Source organism: Pelophylax lessonae, assembly GCF_965119305.1.
Source record: "Pelophylax lessonae genome assembly, chromosome: 3".
NCBI classification, from domain to species: domain Eukaryota; kingdom Metazoa; phylum Chordata; class Amphibia; order Anura; family Ranidae; genus Pelophylax; species Pelophylax lessonae.
This window is the reverse complement of record NC_138770.1, coordinates 168439707-168455043: the sequence shown is the minus strand read 5'-3', so window position 1 is coordinate 168455043 and position 15337 is coordinate 168439707. Positions and strand designations below refer to the sequence as shown.

At 42.7% G+C, this 15337-nt stretch overlaps 1 protein-coding gene across 2 annotated transcripts in view; it reads right to left on the bottom strand.

Moving 5' to 3' along the window:
* PPP2R3A (protein phosphatase 2 regulatory subunit B''alpha) overlaps window positions 1–15337 on the bottom strand; it is a 142454-nt gene that overhangs the window by 34330 nt on the left and 92787 nt on the right. For both annotated transcript variants that reach the window (XM_082249512.1, XM_082249513.1), the window contains exons 2-4: window positions 4731–4994; window positions 3211–3314; window positions 2640–2742 (exon numbers count right to left, since the gene is read on the bottom strand). In XM_082249512.1, the coding sequence (XP_082105638.1) occupies window positions 2640–2742; window positions 3211–3314; window positions 4731–4994 (471 nt within the window). The remainder of the gene's footprint in view (window positions 1–2639; window positions 2743–3210; window positions 3315–4730; window positions 4995–15337) is intronic.

Sequence of the window (15337 nt, the reverse complement as noted above, 5' to 3'; positions counted from 1 at the left end):
ATCAGTGCCGCCGATCAGTACCCATCAGTGCTGCCTATCAGTGCCCACCAATGCTGCATATCAGTGCTATCTATCAGTGCCACATATCAGTGCCCATCAGTGCTGCATATCAGTGCTACCTATCAGTGCATATCAGTGCCACCCCATCAGTGTCTCCTCATCAGTGCCTGTCAGTGCGGCGTCATCAGTGCTCATCAGTGCAGGAAAAAACTTATCTATTTACAACATTTTATAACCTAAACAAAAAAACTTTTTTTTTTTTTTTCAAACTTTTCGGTATTTTTTTATTTGTGCACCAAAAAAAAAAAACCTGGCGGTGATCAAATCCCACCAAAAGAAAGCTCTATTTGTGGGGAAAAAAATGACACAAATTTGGTTTAGGTACAGTGTTGCATGACCGCGCAATTGTCATTCAAAATGCAACAGCGCTAAAAGGTGAAAATTGGTCTGGGAAGGAAGGGGGTTTAAGTACCCAGTATTGAGGTAGTTAAACAAAAAAAAAAAACTGACAAACCCCCCCCCCCCAAAAAACAATATTTTTTACTTTCTGCTATAAAACAAATCCAATAAACTAATGTAAAAAAAAAAAAAAAAAAAAAAAAAAAATTATTTCTTCATCAATTTAGGCCAATATGTATTCTGCTACATATTTTTGGTAAAAAAAAATCCCAGTAAGTGTATATTAATTGATTTGCGCAAAGGTTATAGCGTCTACAAACTATGGGATATATATATGGAATTTTTATTTATTGATTTTACTATTAATGGTGGCGATCAGCAACTTATAGCGGGATTGCGATATTGCAGTGGACAACTCAGACACTCACACTTTTGGGGGAGCCAGGGGCACCAATACAGTAATAAGTGCTAAAAATATGCACTGTCACTGTACTAATGACACTTGCTGAGAATGGGTTAAGAACAGGGGCGATCAAAGGGTTAACTGTGTTCCTTCCCAGTGATTGTGTACTGTGCAGGAGGTGCTTTTACTAAGGGAAGACATGGATCCTTGTCCCTGCTTTGCAGGAACACAGGATCCATGCCTTTCCTACAGACAGAACGGCAATCTGCCTTGTTTACATAGACAGACTGATATTCTGCCTCTGTAATGAACAATCAGCAGGTGTTGGTGGACATTGAGCCCGTGGTACCCGCTAATCAGCTCCTGCCGTGCATAATCACAGCGGGAGCAAGCTGCCGGCGGCGCGCACATTCGTGCTTGCTACATGGAAGTGCGGGATCACGTATATATACATTAGTGATCGACCGATATCGTTTTTTTAATGCCAATACCGATATTTTGGTCATCGGATATCGGCCGATATTTTCGGACATGTAAAAACCTTTTTTTTTTCCTAAAGGCTCCTTGTGGGGGGATCTGGGGGTCTAAAAGACCCCAAAACCCTCCTCGGCACTGAAAAGCATTCAAAACACCAAGTTTGGCTGTTTTCAATGCTCTCAGTTTTTTAATTCGGCGCCGAGTACCCGAAAGTGATGTCATGACATCACTTCCAGGTTTTTTACATGGAGACCGGAGCAAGCGCACTTGCGGCAGGGATACCGGCTTTTACGGGGACACATCTTCATGCTACACCAAGTCTTCTCTTAGGCGGCGGTAGGATGCCCGGGTCTCCCGGTGGGACGGGAGATCCGGATGAGCCATGGAAGGTGGCGGGAGGGGGGGCGTCCCCTCCCGCTCCTTGTAATGACAGCCGTGTGGCCTCTCAGCTGCATCGGTTGTCATTACAAGTCAGCCGACTGTCGGCTATGGACACCGGTACCGGGGTGATGATTCTAGCTGCAGGCATCACCCCAGGACATGCACTTTCCCTAAATATCGGCAATATCGGTAACCTCAGGGGCGATTCCGATATATCGGGGAAAGTGCATGGCCGCTCTGTAGCAATAAATCTGAATACAAATACTGTAGCTACTCACTTTTCATAGATAGATGATTACCTGTCCAGGGAGCCTGCGATGTTGGCACCCCAGCCGGTTTTCGGATCGGCTGCTGCCGCCACCATTCGTTGTAAGGGAAACCGGCAGTGAAGCCTTTCGGCTTCACAGTCGGTTCCCTACTGTGCATGCGTGAAGTGCACTGCGCTTTCTAATTTGCCTGGCGGCAGGGGAAGTAGAAGGGGGCCGAACTTCCAAGGGACGGCACCGCTGTCTCCCGGAAGTGGGGAAGGGTACCGGTCAAAAACAGGTACCTATTCCCCCCCCGAAAGGTGCCAAATGTGGGGAGGAAGCAGATGAGCGGAAGTTCCACTTTTGGGTGGAACTCTGATTTAAACCCAAAAACAAAAATGTAAAATATTGCAGCTTACCGGTCCTTAGATGTGGTGGCTGCATTATTTTTTTTGTCCAGTCTTTTTTAACCCCCTTACACATGGTATCTATGCAAGAGCAGTGTTGTCACCCCTGGATAGAAGTGTGTTGGAACGAATGTCATTTTCACAGCAAGGGAAGCAAATGCTGTAAGTTTAAAGTTGGGGTTTACATACTCTTTGCAGCATGAAAACAATTCTGCATTCAAGTAGTAGTGCTATTAAATGAATACAGTAGTGTTGTATTTATTTAAAGTGCCTCCCAAACATGTCATTAGATTCCACTAAGGACATTTGTCCTTCCAGCCTCACCTGCAGGAGAGGGATGAAGTCTTCTTGCTCTAAATAGCTGCAGCTTGGTTTTGCTAAAAGGTACATAAATTTGGAAGTGTCATCGTGACAGTTCTGTAGCAACCTGAAAATGAATAAAATAAAATGTATCTTTCAGAATAACGTGCATATATAACGTTTATACTACTTTATCACAAACTCACCCAACGCTGACTTTAAACTGTATAGATTATTGCATCTATTATACAACTTCATAGATCTAACTATTACAATGTGGTAACTGTCAGTAACCAATAATACTGCTTCCATTGTAAAAACCTAAGGACACAAAGTAGAACTGCTAGAAAACTGAAGTGACCAGACAGGGTGCTATGGGTGCTATAACAGACAGTTTTTACTTCAGAACATTTATGTCCTTCTACAAGAGCTGTGCAAATAACAAGGGTGATGTGCGAAATATATTCACTTGGTAACAGATTTCCATACCTTGCGTGTTTTTTTCTGTTCTTTACTGCCTTATGAAATCAGCCCCACTGATAAAAAGGTCTAGGCCTTGTGGAAGAGAGTAAAGTAGTAAATTCTTGATACTTACTTTCTCCACGTTGCAATAAATGAATGCACAGACACAAATCCCGTCCTCTCTCCTCCGGCTGCATTAAACAGCGCTGCTTTCCAGTAGAGCGGACAACCACAAATCTACAGAGACAAGACAGGGTGAGGAGGATTTAGGTCCAACAGGAGCAAAATAAAACAAAGGCAAGCTGGTCCACTAATGTGTTACAGAAGCAATTTACAGAACATGTAATAATAAAATAACTTAGAATTCCTCATGTATGGCATTCCTGCTCATTGTGTCTGATAAACGCTCTGGGCTGGTCCAAAATAGGGTGCCAGTTATTCTACCATTATATGCTTCAGCAGGATTTATACATGTGAAACCTCCCTCTATGGACTTTATTAGATAACAGAAATGGTGTGCAGTCAGGTTCAATATAGAAGCAAAAACCTGTAATAGAAGACTAAACATCCTCCCTGTTATTGATAGCTACTGGTATTAGGATTTTCTTTTAAAGTGAGAACTTATGTTGACTTAAAGCAGAGTTCCACCCAAAAGTGGAACTTCCTCTTTAAATACTGCTGACCTCCTGACATTCCACATTGGGCATGTCAATTTTTTTTTTTTGGGGGGGGGGGGGGGGGGGAGGGGAGTAGGTACCTAGTTTTAACAGGTACCCGCTCCAACTTTCGCTCGGGCCGACTAGGCGGCTCAAGCGGAAGTTCTCCTCTTCCCCTCCCTCCCTGGAATCTTCTGGGACACGTCACAGGTCCCGGAAGATTGTCCTGCCATTTACAACGTGCAGCGCGACTTGCGCATGCACAGTGCGCACCCGGCTGTGAAGGGCCGGGTGCCCACACCAAAGATGCCGGTGTCGCGGAAAGGAGAGAGGCTTCGGGCAGCCGCATCGCTGGTTCGCGGGAAAGGTAAGTGTTTATTAAAAGTTAGCAGCTACACTTTTTGTAGCTGCTGACTTTTAATAAACACAAAAATTAGTGAAACCCTGCTTTAAATACTATTTAATCCAGTGATGTATTCTTTTAAACGATCATTTCATGTATTTTTAAATACAGCTAGCATAGGTACCTGAATCTCTCAGAATATCGGCCTCCTGTAATACTCCTGTTGGTTTGCACAGCAATGTCAGTCTAACATGCTTACAGGTGAAGAGAGGAGACGATTGAACTCATTCCTGGACCAGGTTTTAAAAGACCATAGCTACAGCTTTTTTGGCCATACTTCTCTCGCGGGTCACAGGAGTACAATTACTTTTGTCCCCGGCGTGACCCAGAGTCAGCTTATAGTGGGCCATTGTCTGCTATCAGCTGATGGGGCAGAGCCGCTTCAGGCTGGGGAAGCATCCTGACAATATTGTCAGTATCAACCCGCAGCCTGACTGACAGCTGGTTCCACCTCTCAGCGCGCAGCTACAAAGTACGCCTACAAAGTGCAGGCTGGTGCCTTTGTGGGATTTCCTGGTTACAGAACCGGATACCTTTTGCCTATCCTTCAAGGCTAGCAGACTGTTGAACTGTATAAGGAATGATTTGTTTTACCTTGGCAATCTTCCCCATTTCATAAATATCTGCCTTTTCATCCTCCATACTGGCAAAGATTGCTTCAGTCTTGGTAATGATGTCATCATGGTTGTTGCTGGGGTTGGGCAGTCCTCTGGGGAAGTAGAATCGTGGAATGTTTACAGACAGGGAAGGGGGGGCTGTTACTTTGTTGACAGGAGGAGGGGAGGCAGGTCGTGTAATTACTGGAGTGACAGGGGCAGGAGGAGGGGTCCCTGGCTTCTTCTCCTGCTTGTTCTGAACCTACAAGATTATAAAAAAATGAAATTATGTTATTAGATGAACTAGCAACATTCATTTAAAAGCAAGTCAAAGAAATCTTCTATTAAGCAGAATGTTTAACTTTTTCTCTCTTGCACTGCAAGAGAACAGTTTATTGTTCAAATAACATAGTTAAATAGTTAGTTGGGTTGAAAAAAGACACAAGTCCTTCTGATTCAACCAACAAAAAGAAAAAAGAAAAAAGAAAAAAAAAACTGCATTGAAAACCCAACCATACAATCCCATATACACAATCCTATACCCGCAGTTGATCCAGAGGAAGGCGAAAAAACCCTGCAAAGCATGATCCAATTTGCTACAGTAGGGGAAAAAAAATTCCTTCCTGATCCCCCGAGAGGCAACTGGATATTCCCTGGATCAACTTTACCTAAAAAAAAAATGTTTTTACCCACTTACTGTATATTAAGTACACCCAGGAAAGAATCCAGACCTTGTTTAAAGCAATCTAGTGAGCTGGCCAGAACCACCCCTGGAGGGAGTCTATTCCACATTTTCACAGCTCTTATGGTAAAGAAACCTTTCTGTATTTGGAGACGAAATCTGTTTTGCTCTAAACGTAAAGAGTGCCCCCTTGTCCTCTGTGTTGACCTTAAAGTGAACAACTCAACACCAAATTCACTATATGGATCCCTTAGGTATTTATACATGTTGATCATATCCCCCTTAATCTCCTCTTCTCAAGAGAGAATAAATTCAGTTCCTCTAATCTTTTCCCATAGCTGAGCTCCTCCATGCCTCCTATCAGTTTGGTTGCCCTTCTCTGCACTTTCTCCAGTTCCCCGATATCCTTTTAAGAACAAGAATTAATCTGTAAAAGAAAATCTCAGCCTGCCGCTATTTACCTTGCTCCTGGCCAGATGCTAGAACCTGTAGTCTTGTTAATCCCAGGATATAAAAATTGCCTGCTACATATAACTAAGCTAGTCTTTACACTAAAACATGAATCTATGTACCAACAGGACAGTCAACGTTGCAGCCACAGGACAAGGTTGGTGGGTTTATTTTTTTCAGCTTTAGAGTTCAAGCACATCTGGCGCAGGGTCTAAAATTGCAAAATTACCAGTGCTAATATGTTAAAAACCATGTTGTTCACTCATCCAAACCATGGATGGCCCACAAACATAGAGATAGGCATCAGGGCCGGATCTAGCCTGTCTGATGTGGGGGTCCAGTAAAAAATGTCAGGGGGCAGAGGATGAGAGGTCAGCAGGATAGTGTACAGGTCTTCACCAGGGTAGAGGATAAGATCAGCAATTTGTAGGGCAGTGTACAGAGGCTGTTAATTTTTTTTTTTTTTTAGGCCAGTGTACAGAGCTCAGCAAGGCAAAGGACAGGAGGGAGCAGGGCAGTGTACATGGAATCAGCAGGGCAGAGGACAGGTGTCAGTGTGGGCAGGGCAGAGGACAGGTGACAGTGTTGGCAGGGCAGAGAGGACAGGTGGCCAGTGTGGGCGGAGCAGAGGACAGGGGCTAGTGTGGGCGGAGCAGAGGACAGGTGTCAGTGTTTGCGGGGCAGAGGACAGGGGCCTGTGTTGGTGGGGCAGAGGACAGGGATCACGGGTGGAGAGTCAGAAGACAGGGATCATGGCTGGAGAGTCAGAGGACAGGGATCACGGCTGGAGATTCAGAGGACAGGGATCACGGCTGGAGAGTCAGAGGACAGGGATCACGGCTGGAGAGTCAGAGGACAGGGATCACGGCTGGAGAGTCAGAGGACAGGGATCACGGCTGGAGAGTCAGAGGACAGGGATCACAGCTGGAGAGTCAGAGGACAGGGATCACGGCTGGAGAGTCAAGAGGACAGGGATCACGGCTGGAGAGTCAGAGGACAGGGATCACGGCTGGAGAGTCAGAGGACAGGGATCACGGCTGGAGAGTCAGAGGACAGGGATCACAGCTGGAGAGTCAGAAGACAGGGATCACGGCTGGAGAGTCAAGAGGACAGGGATCATGGCTGGAGAGTCAGAGGACAGGGATCACGGCTGGAGAGTCAGAGGACAGGGATCACGGCTGGAGAGTCAGAGGACAGGGATCACGGCTGGAGAGTCAGCGGACAGGGATCACGGCTGGAGAGTCAGCGGACAGGGATCACGGCTGGAGAGTCAGCGGACAGGGATCACGGCTGGAGAGTCAGAGGACACAGATTTTTTTTTCTGGCACCTGTGTCCCACTGTGGAGATTTTCCTTCACTTTCTTTACCATAGCCCAACAGGAAGTGAGAGGACATCATTGCAAATTAGAAGAATTTCTTGAGCGCCCCCTGGTCACTAGAACTAGTGTCCATATTGGAAGATTTCCCCTCTATTACTTTTCTGGGGACAACCCAAAATTTGTTATTTTCTTTTACTTTCAATGATAATGGTAAACAAGGCAAATAGAAAGGGTGAATCTCCCTAACGGGGGCATAGACCGCAATAAAAACTGACAGATGTTCTAATCCCTTTCCACTTTTATCCAAAATTAAAAAAAAAAACGTTTTGCCTTTAGTTATACTTTAAAAAGGGACATCTCAGAAATAAACATCCATATTATAAAAGAGTTAGGCTTAAGAGAAAAACTTTCAAGTGCCAAAAAATGATGACAACTGTTAAAAACGAACTGAAAACTAGAGGGAAAAAAGAAGTTCATGAGAATGAACAAGATGTTTATGTGACCCTATTAACATACTGTATAGCTAGACTTATTTCTCTTTGGATAGAGTAGAAAAAAGTTTGAGAAAACAGACCATCTGTGTAACACCAGGGAGAACGCCCTGAATTTTCTGTTCCGTAGACACAACTAGTAGCTAAAGAATCTCTCTTCCAACAGAATGGAAATCTTTTCTTAGACAGTTGTCACCACAAGTGTCCCCATTGGGCCTGAGCCAACTCAAAATTATTGATTTCACATCACTTTAAGTACCAGTATCAACTGTTACCAGGACAAGTATAGAGTGGCGAATATCCCCTACAATAAAAATCAAACAGGTGTTCTACCCCTTCCCTGTACAAATTTAAGAAAATATTTTGGATTTAGATACGTATATGTAAAATTAATTGAAACCAATATAAAGATTTATTGTACACAATGAAATTATAAAGAAAATACACTATTAAAATAGGATAGTCTCTACACAGATATGTGGAGGCCATGTGTTTCTTGCAGCATATAACTACTTTTAAAATTAAATGTATCCAATGACTAAAACTGATTGATACACATATTAGAAAATGTGGTACAAAGCAGTACATTGCCATCTAGAATGTCAGCATGCATTAAAAACACAAAATAACTGCAGGAAGAAATCTAACACATGCAATCTTACTATTGAGATGTATTGCTATGGGGTAAAGTAATTATCAACAAACTATTTAAGACTAACTACAGTTAAACGTTTTTGTATCTTTTACATGCAGTAAGTAAACTGTGAAAATGCTATAATGATATGAATGGCATAAACACTCATTGTAAATTCATCTATGGAATATAGTTTATATATAAGATGAATCCCTTTCTTCACCACGGTGCTATATCAAATCAAAAGAGACCACCTTCACCACACCAACGTGATTCCCCCGTGGTAATGGACACTCACCAAAAGGAAAATTATATGGAGCCTTTGAAAAACATATAGACTTGTCATGCCAGGAAAATGACTCTGCCACTCTGCTTTGTAGACCAAGGTCCTTCAATCCCCATAGCAGTGAAAGTGATTGCTCCAAATGCACAACCTCCATTTTCAAAGTTATGTCATGTAATCAGAGAAAAGGACTCATAGCGTAATCTCGTAAAAGCCAGAGTTTTATTAAGAAAAGTCCCCTTCCCCTCTTACAAATGCACTCACATATAATGAAATCCAAAACAGCATGTAAATATCGGATAACCTGTGTCCTGCGGTGACTCCCGGCTATGCTTACTTGCCACTCGGAACCTAGACGAACGAGTTCCGGGTGTGACGTCAGACGTAGGTATCCTAGGTGACCACGTGCTCACGCCCTCTGTTGAAGGGCGTAAGGGCGTGAGCACGCGGTCACCTAGGATACCTACGTCTGAGGTCACACCCGAAACTCGTTCGTCTAGGTGCCGAGCGGCGAGTAAGCATAGCCGGGAGTCACCGCAGGACACAGGTTATCCGATATTTACATGCTGTTTTGGATTTCATTATATGTGAGTGCATTTGTAAGAGGGGAAGGGGACTTTTCTTAATAAAACTCTGGCTTTTACGAGATTACGCTATGAGTCCTTTTCTCTGATTACATGACATAACTTTGAAAATGGAGGTTGCGCATTTGGAGCAATCACTTTCACTGCTGTGGGGATTGAAGGACCTTGGTCTACAGAGCAGAAAGGCAGAGTCATTTCCCTGGCATGACAAGTCTATATGTTTTTCAAAGGCTCCATATAATTTTCCTTTTGGTGAGTGTCCATTACCACGGGGGAATCACGTTGGTGTGGTGAAGGTGGTCTCTTTTGATTTGATATAGCACCGTGGTGAAGAAAGGGATTCATCTTATATATGAACTATATTCCATAGATGAATTTATGAGTGTTTATGCCATTCATATCATTATAGCACTTTCACTATATTGGACTTTAAGAGCCGGTTCACACAGGCGCGACCCGACTTGCCGGGGCGACCTGTGAAGTCGCGGTGCGCAGCTCGCACCGTGACCTCGGAGCGTCCGGCAGGGACTTCATATCATTGAAGTCAATGCAGGTCGCTCCAAGTCGCCCCAAAGAAGCTCAGGACCCTTTTTCTAAGTCGGAGCGACTTGTGTCGCTCCTATTAGAACGGGTCCTGTGCTACTCTATGGCAGGCGACTTGTCAGGCGACCTGGTCGCCTGACAAGTCGCCCCAGTGTGAACGGGGTCTTACCTGCATTTGTTTATTTATGTATTTGTTTCACATAAGCACTGCTAGTGTATGGTTGTTGCTTTCTGCTATGAGCAATACTACACCTTATTGTTAATTGATTTCTTGTAATAGCGGCTGTTCTTTTACACACAACAGAGTGTTGTATGTAATTTTTACCATTTTATTAGCGCTGGGTGAGTGGGTCTTACATATATATTTTACACCTACTCCTTTTATTGAGTAAGTAAACTGTATTAGCACATGGTAAACACCCCAAGAGAACAGATACTGCATATTTTTATGCACTCCTAAACATAAATGACCCAAGGTAACCTTGGAAGCAATACAAAATCCAACAGCACACAGATCACCGAAATTGAAATCAAGTACATGGATATTGTGCATGTTTATGTTTCCGCCACTTTGTAGGACAACAGTGACAGGTTGTTTTTTTTGACTGTCCAGGAAACTGAAAACTCTATAAAATTAAATTTAGGCTGTATTGACAAATGTTTTTCTCTACTATGTGTTTTTAAAGATAAAAATAAAACATTTCCCAGAGGTAGTTTTAGGGCTCATGCACATGACCCCAGGGGCTACATACTGTCAGGAAGGAGCATATTTCTGCACCCAGGAGTCGCAGGTGTTTGCATACAGCAATGACAGACTGGCAGATGAAACCACAAATGCAAGTAGTTACATGCTTACAGGGATGGATAAGTGGCCCTGGATGCAGACTCACCCATCCTTGTACGCATGTAAGCACTCTAATGTGCAATTACATTCATAGTGTCAGCCTGCTTGTCATTGATTTGTACAGGTTGCTGTCCATGGCTGTATGCAAACACCTGTGACTCCTGGGTGCAAAAATACACCCTGTCTTCACAGTGTATGGCCCTCTGCACTCATGTCCACAAGCCCTTAAAGTAATGCTGATCTCAAAAAGTAAAGATTATTATAGCAGCCATCTAGAAATGTTATTGTGTCCAAACAGTCCCCTGAAAATGTACCGTCTATCTGGAATTCCTCTGACGAACAGCAGTGAACTTCTGGTATGAGTGTGCCTAAGGCACCCCTGTGCCTATAGATTCCTAGCTGTATCTGCAGTATTACTCTAAAGCCTCATATACACAAACAGAATATAGGATGAATGATTGTCATTTTTCCCACTATTTGGGAACAGATCAGCTGCTTGGAGACCACAGGCTATGCTGGTGTCTAGCCTATTGCCCTCTGCCTGCCTTTTTAAAAACCAATTCCAGAGTTCAGATCCTCTTTAAACCAACCAGTGTTACTGCGGATTAAAAATAATTAAAAGTTATCTGCGACTTGTCCTGTTTATAACAATGCTATAATTATGTTATGCAATGGAGAGAAGCACAACGACATGAATGCAGGGACATGAGACTCTGAGTAGAGAGGGAGTAAAGGGTCACCTGCAGAGCAGAGGTGTGCTCGATGAGGTATTCAATATCACTAAGAAAATAATTAAGACAGGCTTGTTGAAGATGCCCTGTTCTGAACCTATCAATAACTTGCCGCTAGTGGGGGAACTGATAGATGGAAGCAGAGTTTGAGACTTTGGATCAGTCATGCAAGCCAAGTTCAGGATAGACTGAAGTAGTGCCAGCTTGATCCTTGGTCATCGGTGCAGGAGGAGGTCACAGTAATCAAGCCAGTCCATGATGAGGGCATGCATTAGCATTTCAGTTATGTCATACATGAGGCTGGAATCTATATGGGTAAAGAATTTTAAGCTGAAAACAATGCAAGGTAGATCGTGAGCAAATGCATGGCTAAAAGCAGAATGAAAACCCCCCTCCTTCCTCACCTTCCAAGCAATGAGTTTAGGAAGCTGGTGTGATCGACATCTTAATAACTATAATTTCAGTCAAGGAGGCAGAATAACAGAGGAAATACAACTTCTGTCTTATCCATCTGGTACACACTGCAAGTTTTTTTTTCCATTTAACTGAGCGGACTGAACGAAAAAAAAAACCTGACAGACAGCTGTAAACACTGACCCAAAGTCAGCCGGTTCCTGCTGAACTTGATGATTTTTGACCAGTGTGTACCCATCTTCAGATTAAAAGGGAAACTATAACGATTGATGATAATACACTGTGTCATAACAGGTGGACGAGGAAATTTAGGTACAGGTGCACCTAAAAAAAAAAAAAAAAAAAAAAAAAAAGAATGTGGTCAACAAGAGAAGATTGCTAATGGACCAAAAGAAGAAAAAAATCCCCAAAGAGAAACTTCATAGACAACTGGACCAGCCAATAACTGAAGAAAGTTTAAGCCTAGTACTTCTAAGGTCTACAATTAATAAAGAGGTTGCCTAATCGAACATTCAATTTGCAGCGGGAAGGGTGTGAAATACCCCGCAGTGTAACATTGTAATAGTCATAAAGAAATAATCCACAAACTTGATAAGTTACTAGATCGAGATCAATAGGGATAAAGTTGGGCGTTAAACAGTATCTGCACCAAGGAAAGGCAGGTATGAATACATGCCATAACGCAGAATGGTGTATACGAACAGATCAGAAGGAAGAGAAATGGTCCTTCTAAACAAATATTCGGAGATGTTATTAAAGGTGTGATATACCACACTAACTAAAGTGGTTGCCAGCTATAATATTCTGAGAATTCCAAAATGTACCCCTGATGGGAGTACCATCCTCCACTGATGAGTGAGAGGTAGGAATCCTAGTGCCACAACACTTTTGCCCGATTAAAGATAAAAGGAAGTAATCTAAGGAGAATTGTTCTGCAGCTCGACTGCAAAAAGGAGAACTGGTGTTAAGGTCCCGCAAAGTCCTACTAACTTTTCCCTTCAGAGATGGACATTTCTTTGCAAGCAGAAAAAGTGGGGCACCTAAGTGCACAGCCCATTGAGATCATCCATTGAGGAGATCTAGAAAGTCATATACCTTAGCTCTAGAAAGGCAGTGAGGTCAGGAATTACACTTAACACTGTCTAGCGTAGGAAGCAGGTCACCCAACCTTTTAAAAGGGACAATTACATTACCAAACTTTTTCAGAAGTTACAGCCCCACAGCACCAAGGTAGTCAAAGTTTCACAACATAGCAGGGCACTGAAATGAACAACTTCACTTAATGGTGACCCCAGGCTACCAGACACATGGCAATTTGCATGTAGAAAAGGTTTGAAAATGGCAGAATGCTCAGCATTGCTCAAACTGCAAGAAACCAGGAAACTGACCCACTTTAACTAAGGGCTCTTGAATGTTTCACAGTGGGGATGCTAAGAAACACAAGGATTGACAGAAGGACCAGCACTGAAAACAGAATAAAAGAGATGCAACAATAAAAAAAAATTGGGGGAAGGGGAGAGGAAAGAGTGCTGAGGGGAGTGGGGCAGGAGAAAGCAAATGGAAGGAGTAGAGGGAGGAGAGCAGGGAGATGGAGAAGACAGAGGGGCATTGGATAGGTCACATTCTATTTATTTTTTAATTCAGGAAGTAGCTTCTCTGGTTATACTCGCTGCCATAATAAACAACCCCTTCAATCTAGTGCTGCCTGAAATCTGGGACTTGCCCCATCCTACTAAAATCCATTGTTCTTTTTGTTTTTTCATATGTTGGGATAAGAGAGCCCACTCATTTGAATAGACTCACTACTAATGCACTAAAATATATCAATAAAAGGTACATGTACGTTTTTGGGGTTTTTTTTTTTTTTTTTTACGCACCGTTCCAGCCAGACGCTGTAGCTCCAGACTCCTTTTCACATAAACCAGATTATGTAAGGAGTAAAGTCCTTTGGATTTTACACTCAGTAAAATCCATTTTCAGCAGGGGCCATTTCAATAGGAGCCAATGTTTTGAGTAGTTCACTGTGAACAGAAGCAACTGGAACTAGTCAGTTTGACATACGCAGGTGAGGAGGCGTGGCTGAGAGATTCCATTCATGGAGGGGCAAGAAAGCTACTTGCCACTAAAGTTTCCAAGTAAGAGGAGTTTTCTCAAACAGGAACACAGCTATTGGAGGTGAAAAGGACATAGATAGGTGGAGACTGGAGAGGGCATTTTGTCTTAAGCTGGCCATCCAGGGATAGAATTTCAAATGAAAATCCTAAGGAAAAGTCTTAAGAAAATTTGTATGAAAATTCTAAGAACATAAGTTTGAAAGATTTTGTTTGCCTTTAACATTTGATTTTAGAATGAATTAACTTAACCAAACAAAAACCACATACACTGTTAGAAAATGTGTTTGTTCAAGAAAAATTCCATCCAGCTCCTTCAAATTTTCTCATCATTGCAGTAAAAAAGGAATGTCAATTTGACCCATCAATGATTATCAAAATAAACAAACTTTGTTAGAACCTTCTTTTCCCATGAATTTTCGTTTGAAATTCCACCCATCTATGGCCAGCTTTACTGTGTTGTTTAGAAACAGGTGACAAGTCACATATAAGATGGAGATGTGCAAAGGTTGGAAACTGTAGGGCTACAAGTGTAGACTGGACTCACAGTGATAGTATGATCTGCAAGTAGTGACAAGTTAGGCGCTAGACTAGGACTATACTGTGTATCCCCCATTGTGAGGAAAAAGGAGTGAGGACTTGCCAAGCGTCTGTTAGAACCATTATCCCTGAGGGGAGAGCGGCTTGATTTGACCTTTCTGGTAATGCAGGGGTCATGGCCATGAGGTTAGCGGCTAACTTATATGGTGGTGGAGACAAGCAGCACTTTCATTTGGATAATAGTGGCACAGTGGTGATCACGCTATTTATTGATTGGACTTTAAAGTTTGATTTTACCCAATATTGAAATGTGAACATCATTTTTATTGTGCACTGTATAATTTGAGTTTATTGGAATTTTCACTCCTTTCATAGTATTATTATTTAGTATCTGGCAGATTTTGGTTGCGCTACACTGCTTTTTTATTAGTTAAAACATGCCGAAAGTCCGCTATATGAAGCTCTGCCCAATTTGACAGTGTTATCTTGCTCTCTTTTCATAAAATGTTGTAGCTGCTGGAAAACACTGTGCTGCCATGACCTACATAGGCGTAGGTCTAAGAAGGGTTATTCCTAGCTTCTCATGCTACAGACCTACAACCCATACATTTGCACAGTGGCCACCAACAGCTCTGAATGACACTAGAAGCAGCTGTGTGTCAATGAAAAGGCTGGAGCAGTAAACTCCTTTCGTCATAAGGAACCCAACACCAGCATTGGATACATAGTGAGGTGATAAGGGTCAGGGAGTCCCAAGACATTTTCCCACCTCATACAAGCAGTTTCAGGAAAGTAGCGAGTACTGTGTACGTAATCATTGGGGGGCGGGAGAGATGAGCAATCTGCAAGAGCAGCATATATAGCCTACTGTGTTGACATTGAATTATTCTGCACCTGTTGCTTACGCACTATGGGAGGCACTATTGTAGCCATTACATACAACAAATCTTTAAAAGAATACTTATTCAACTAGTCAGCT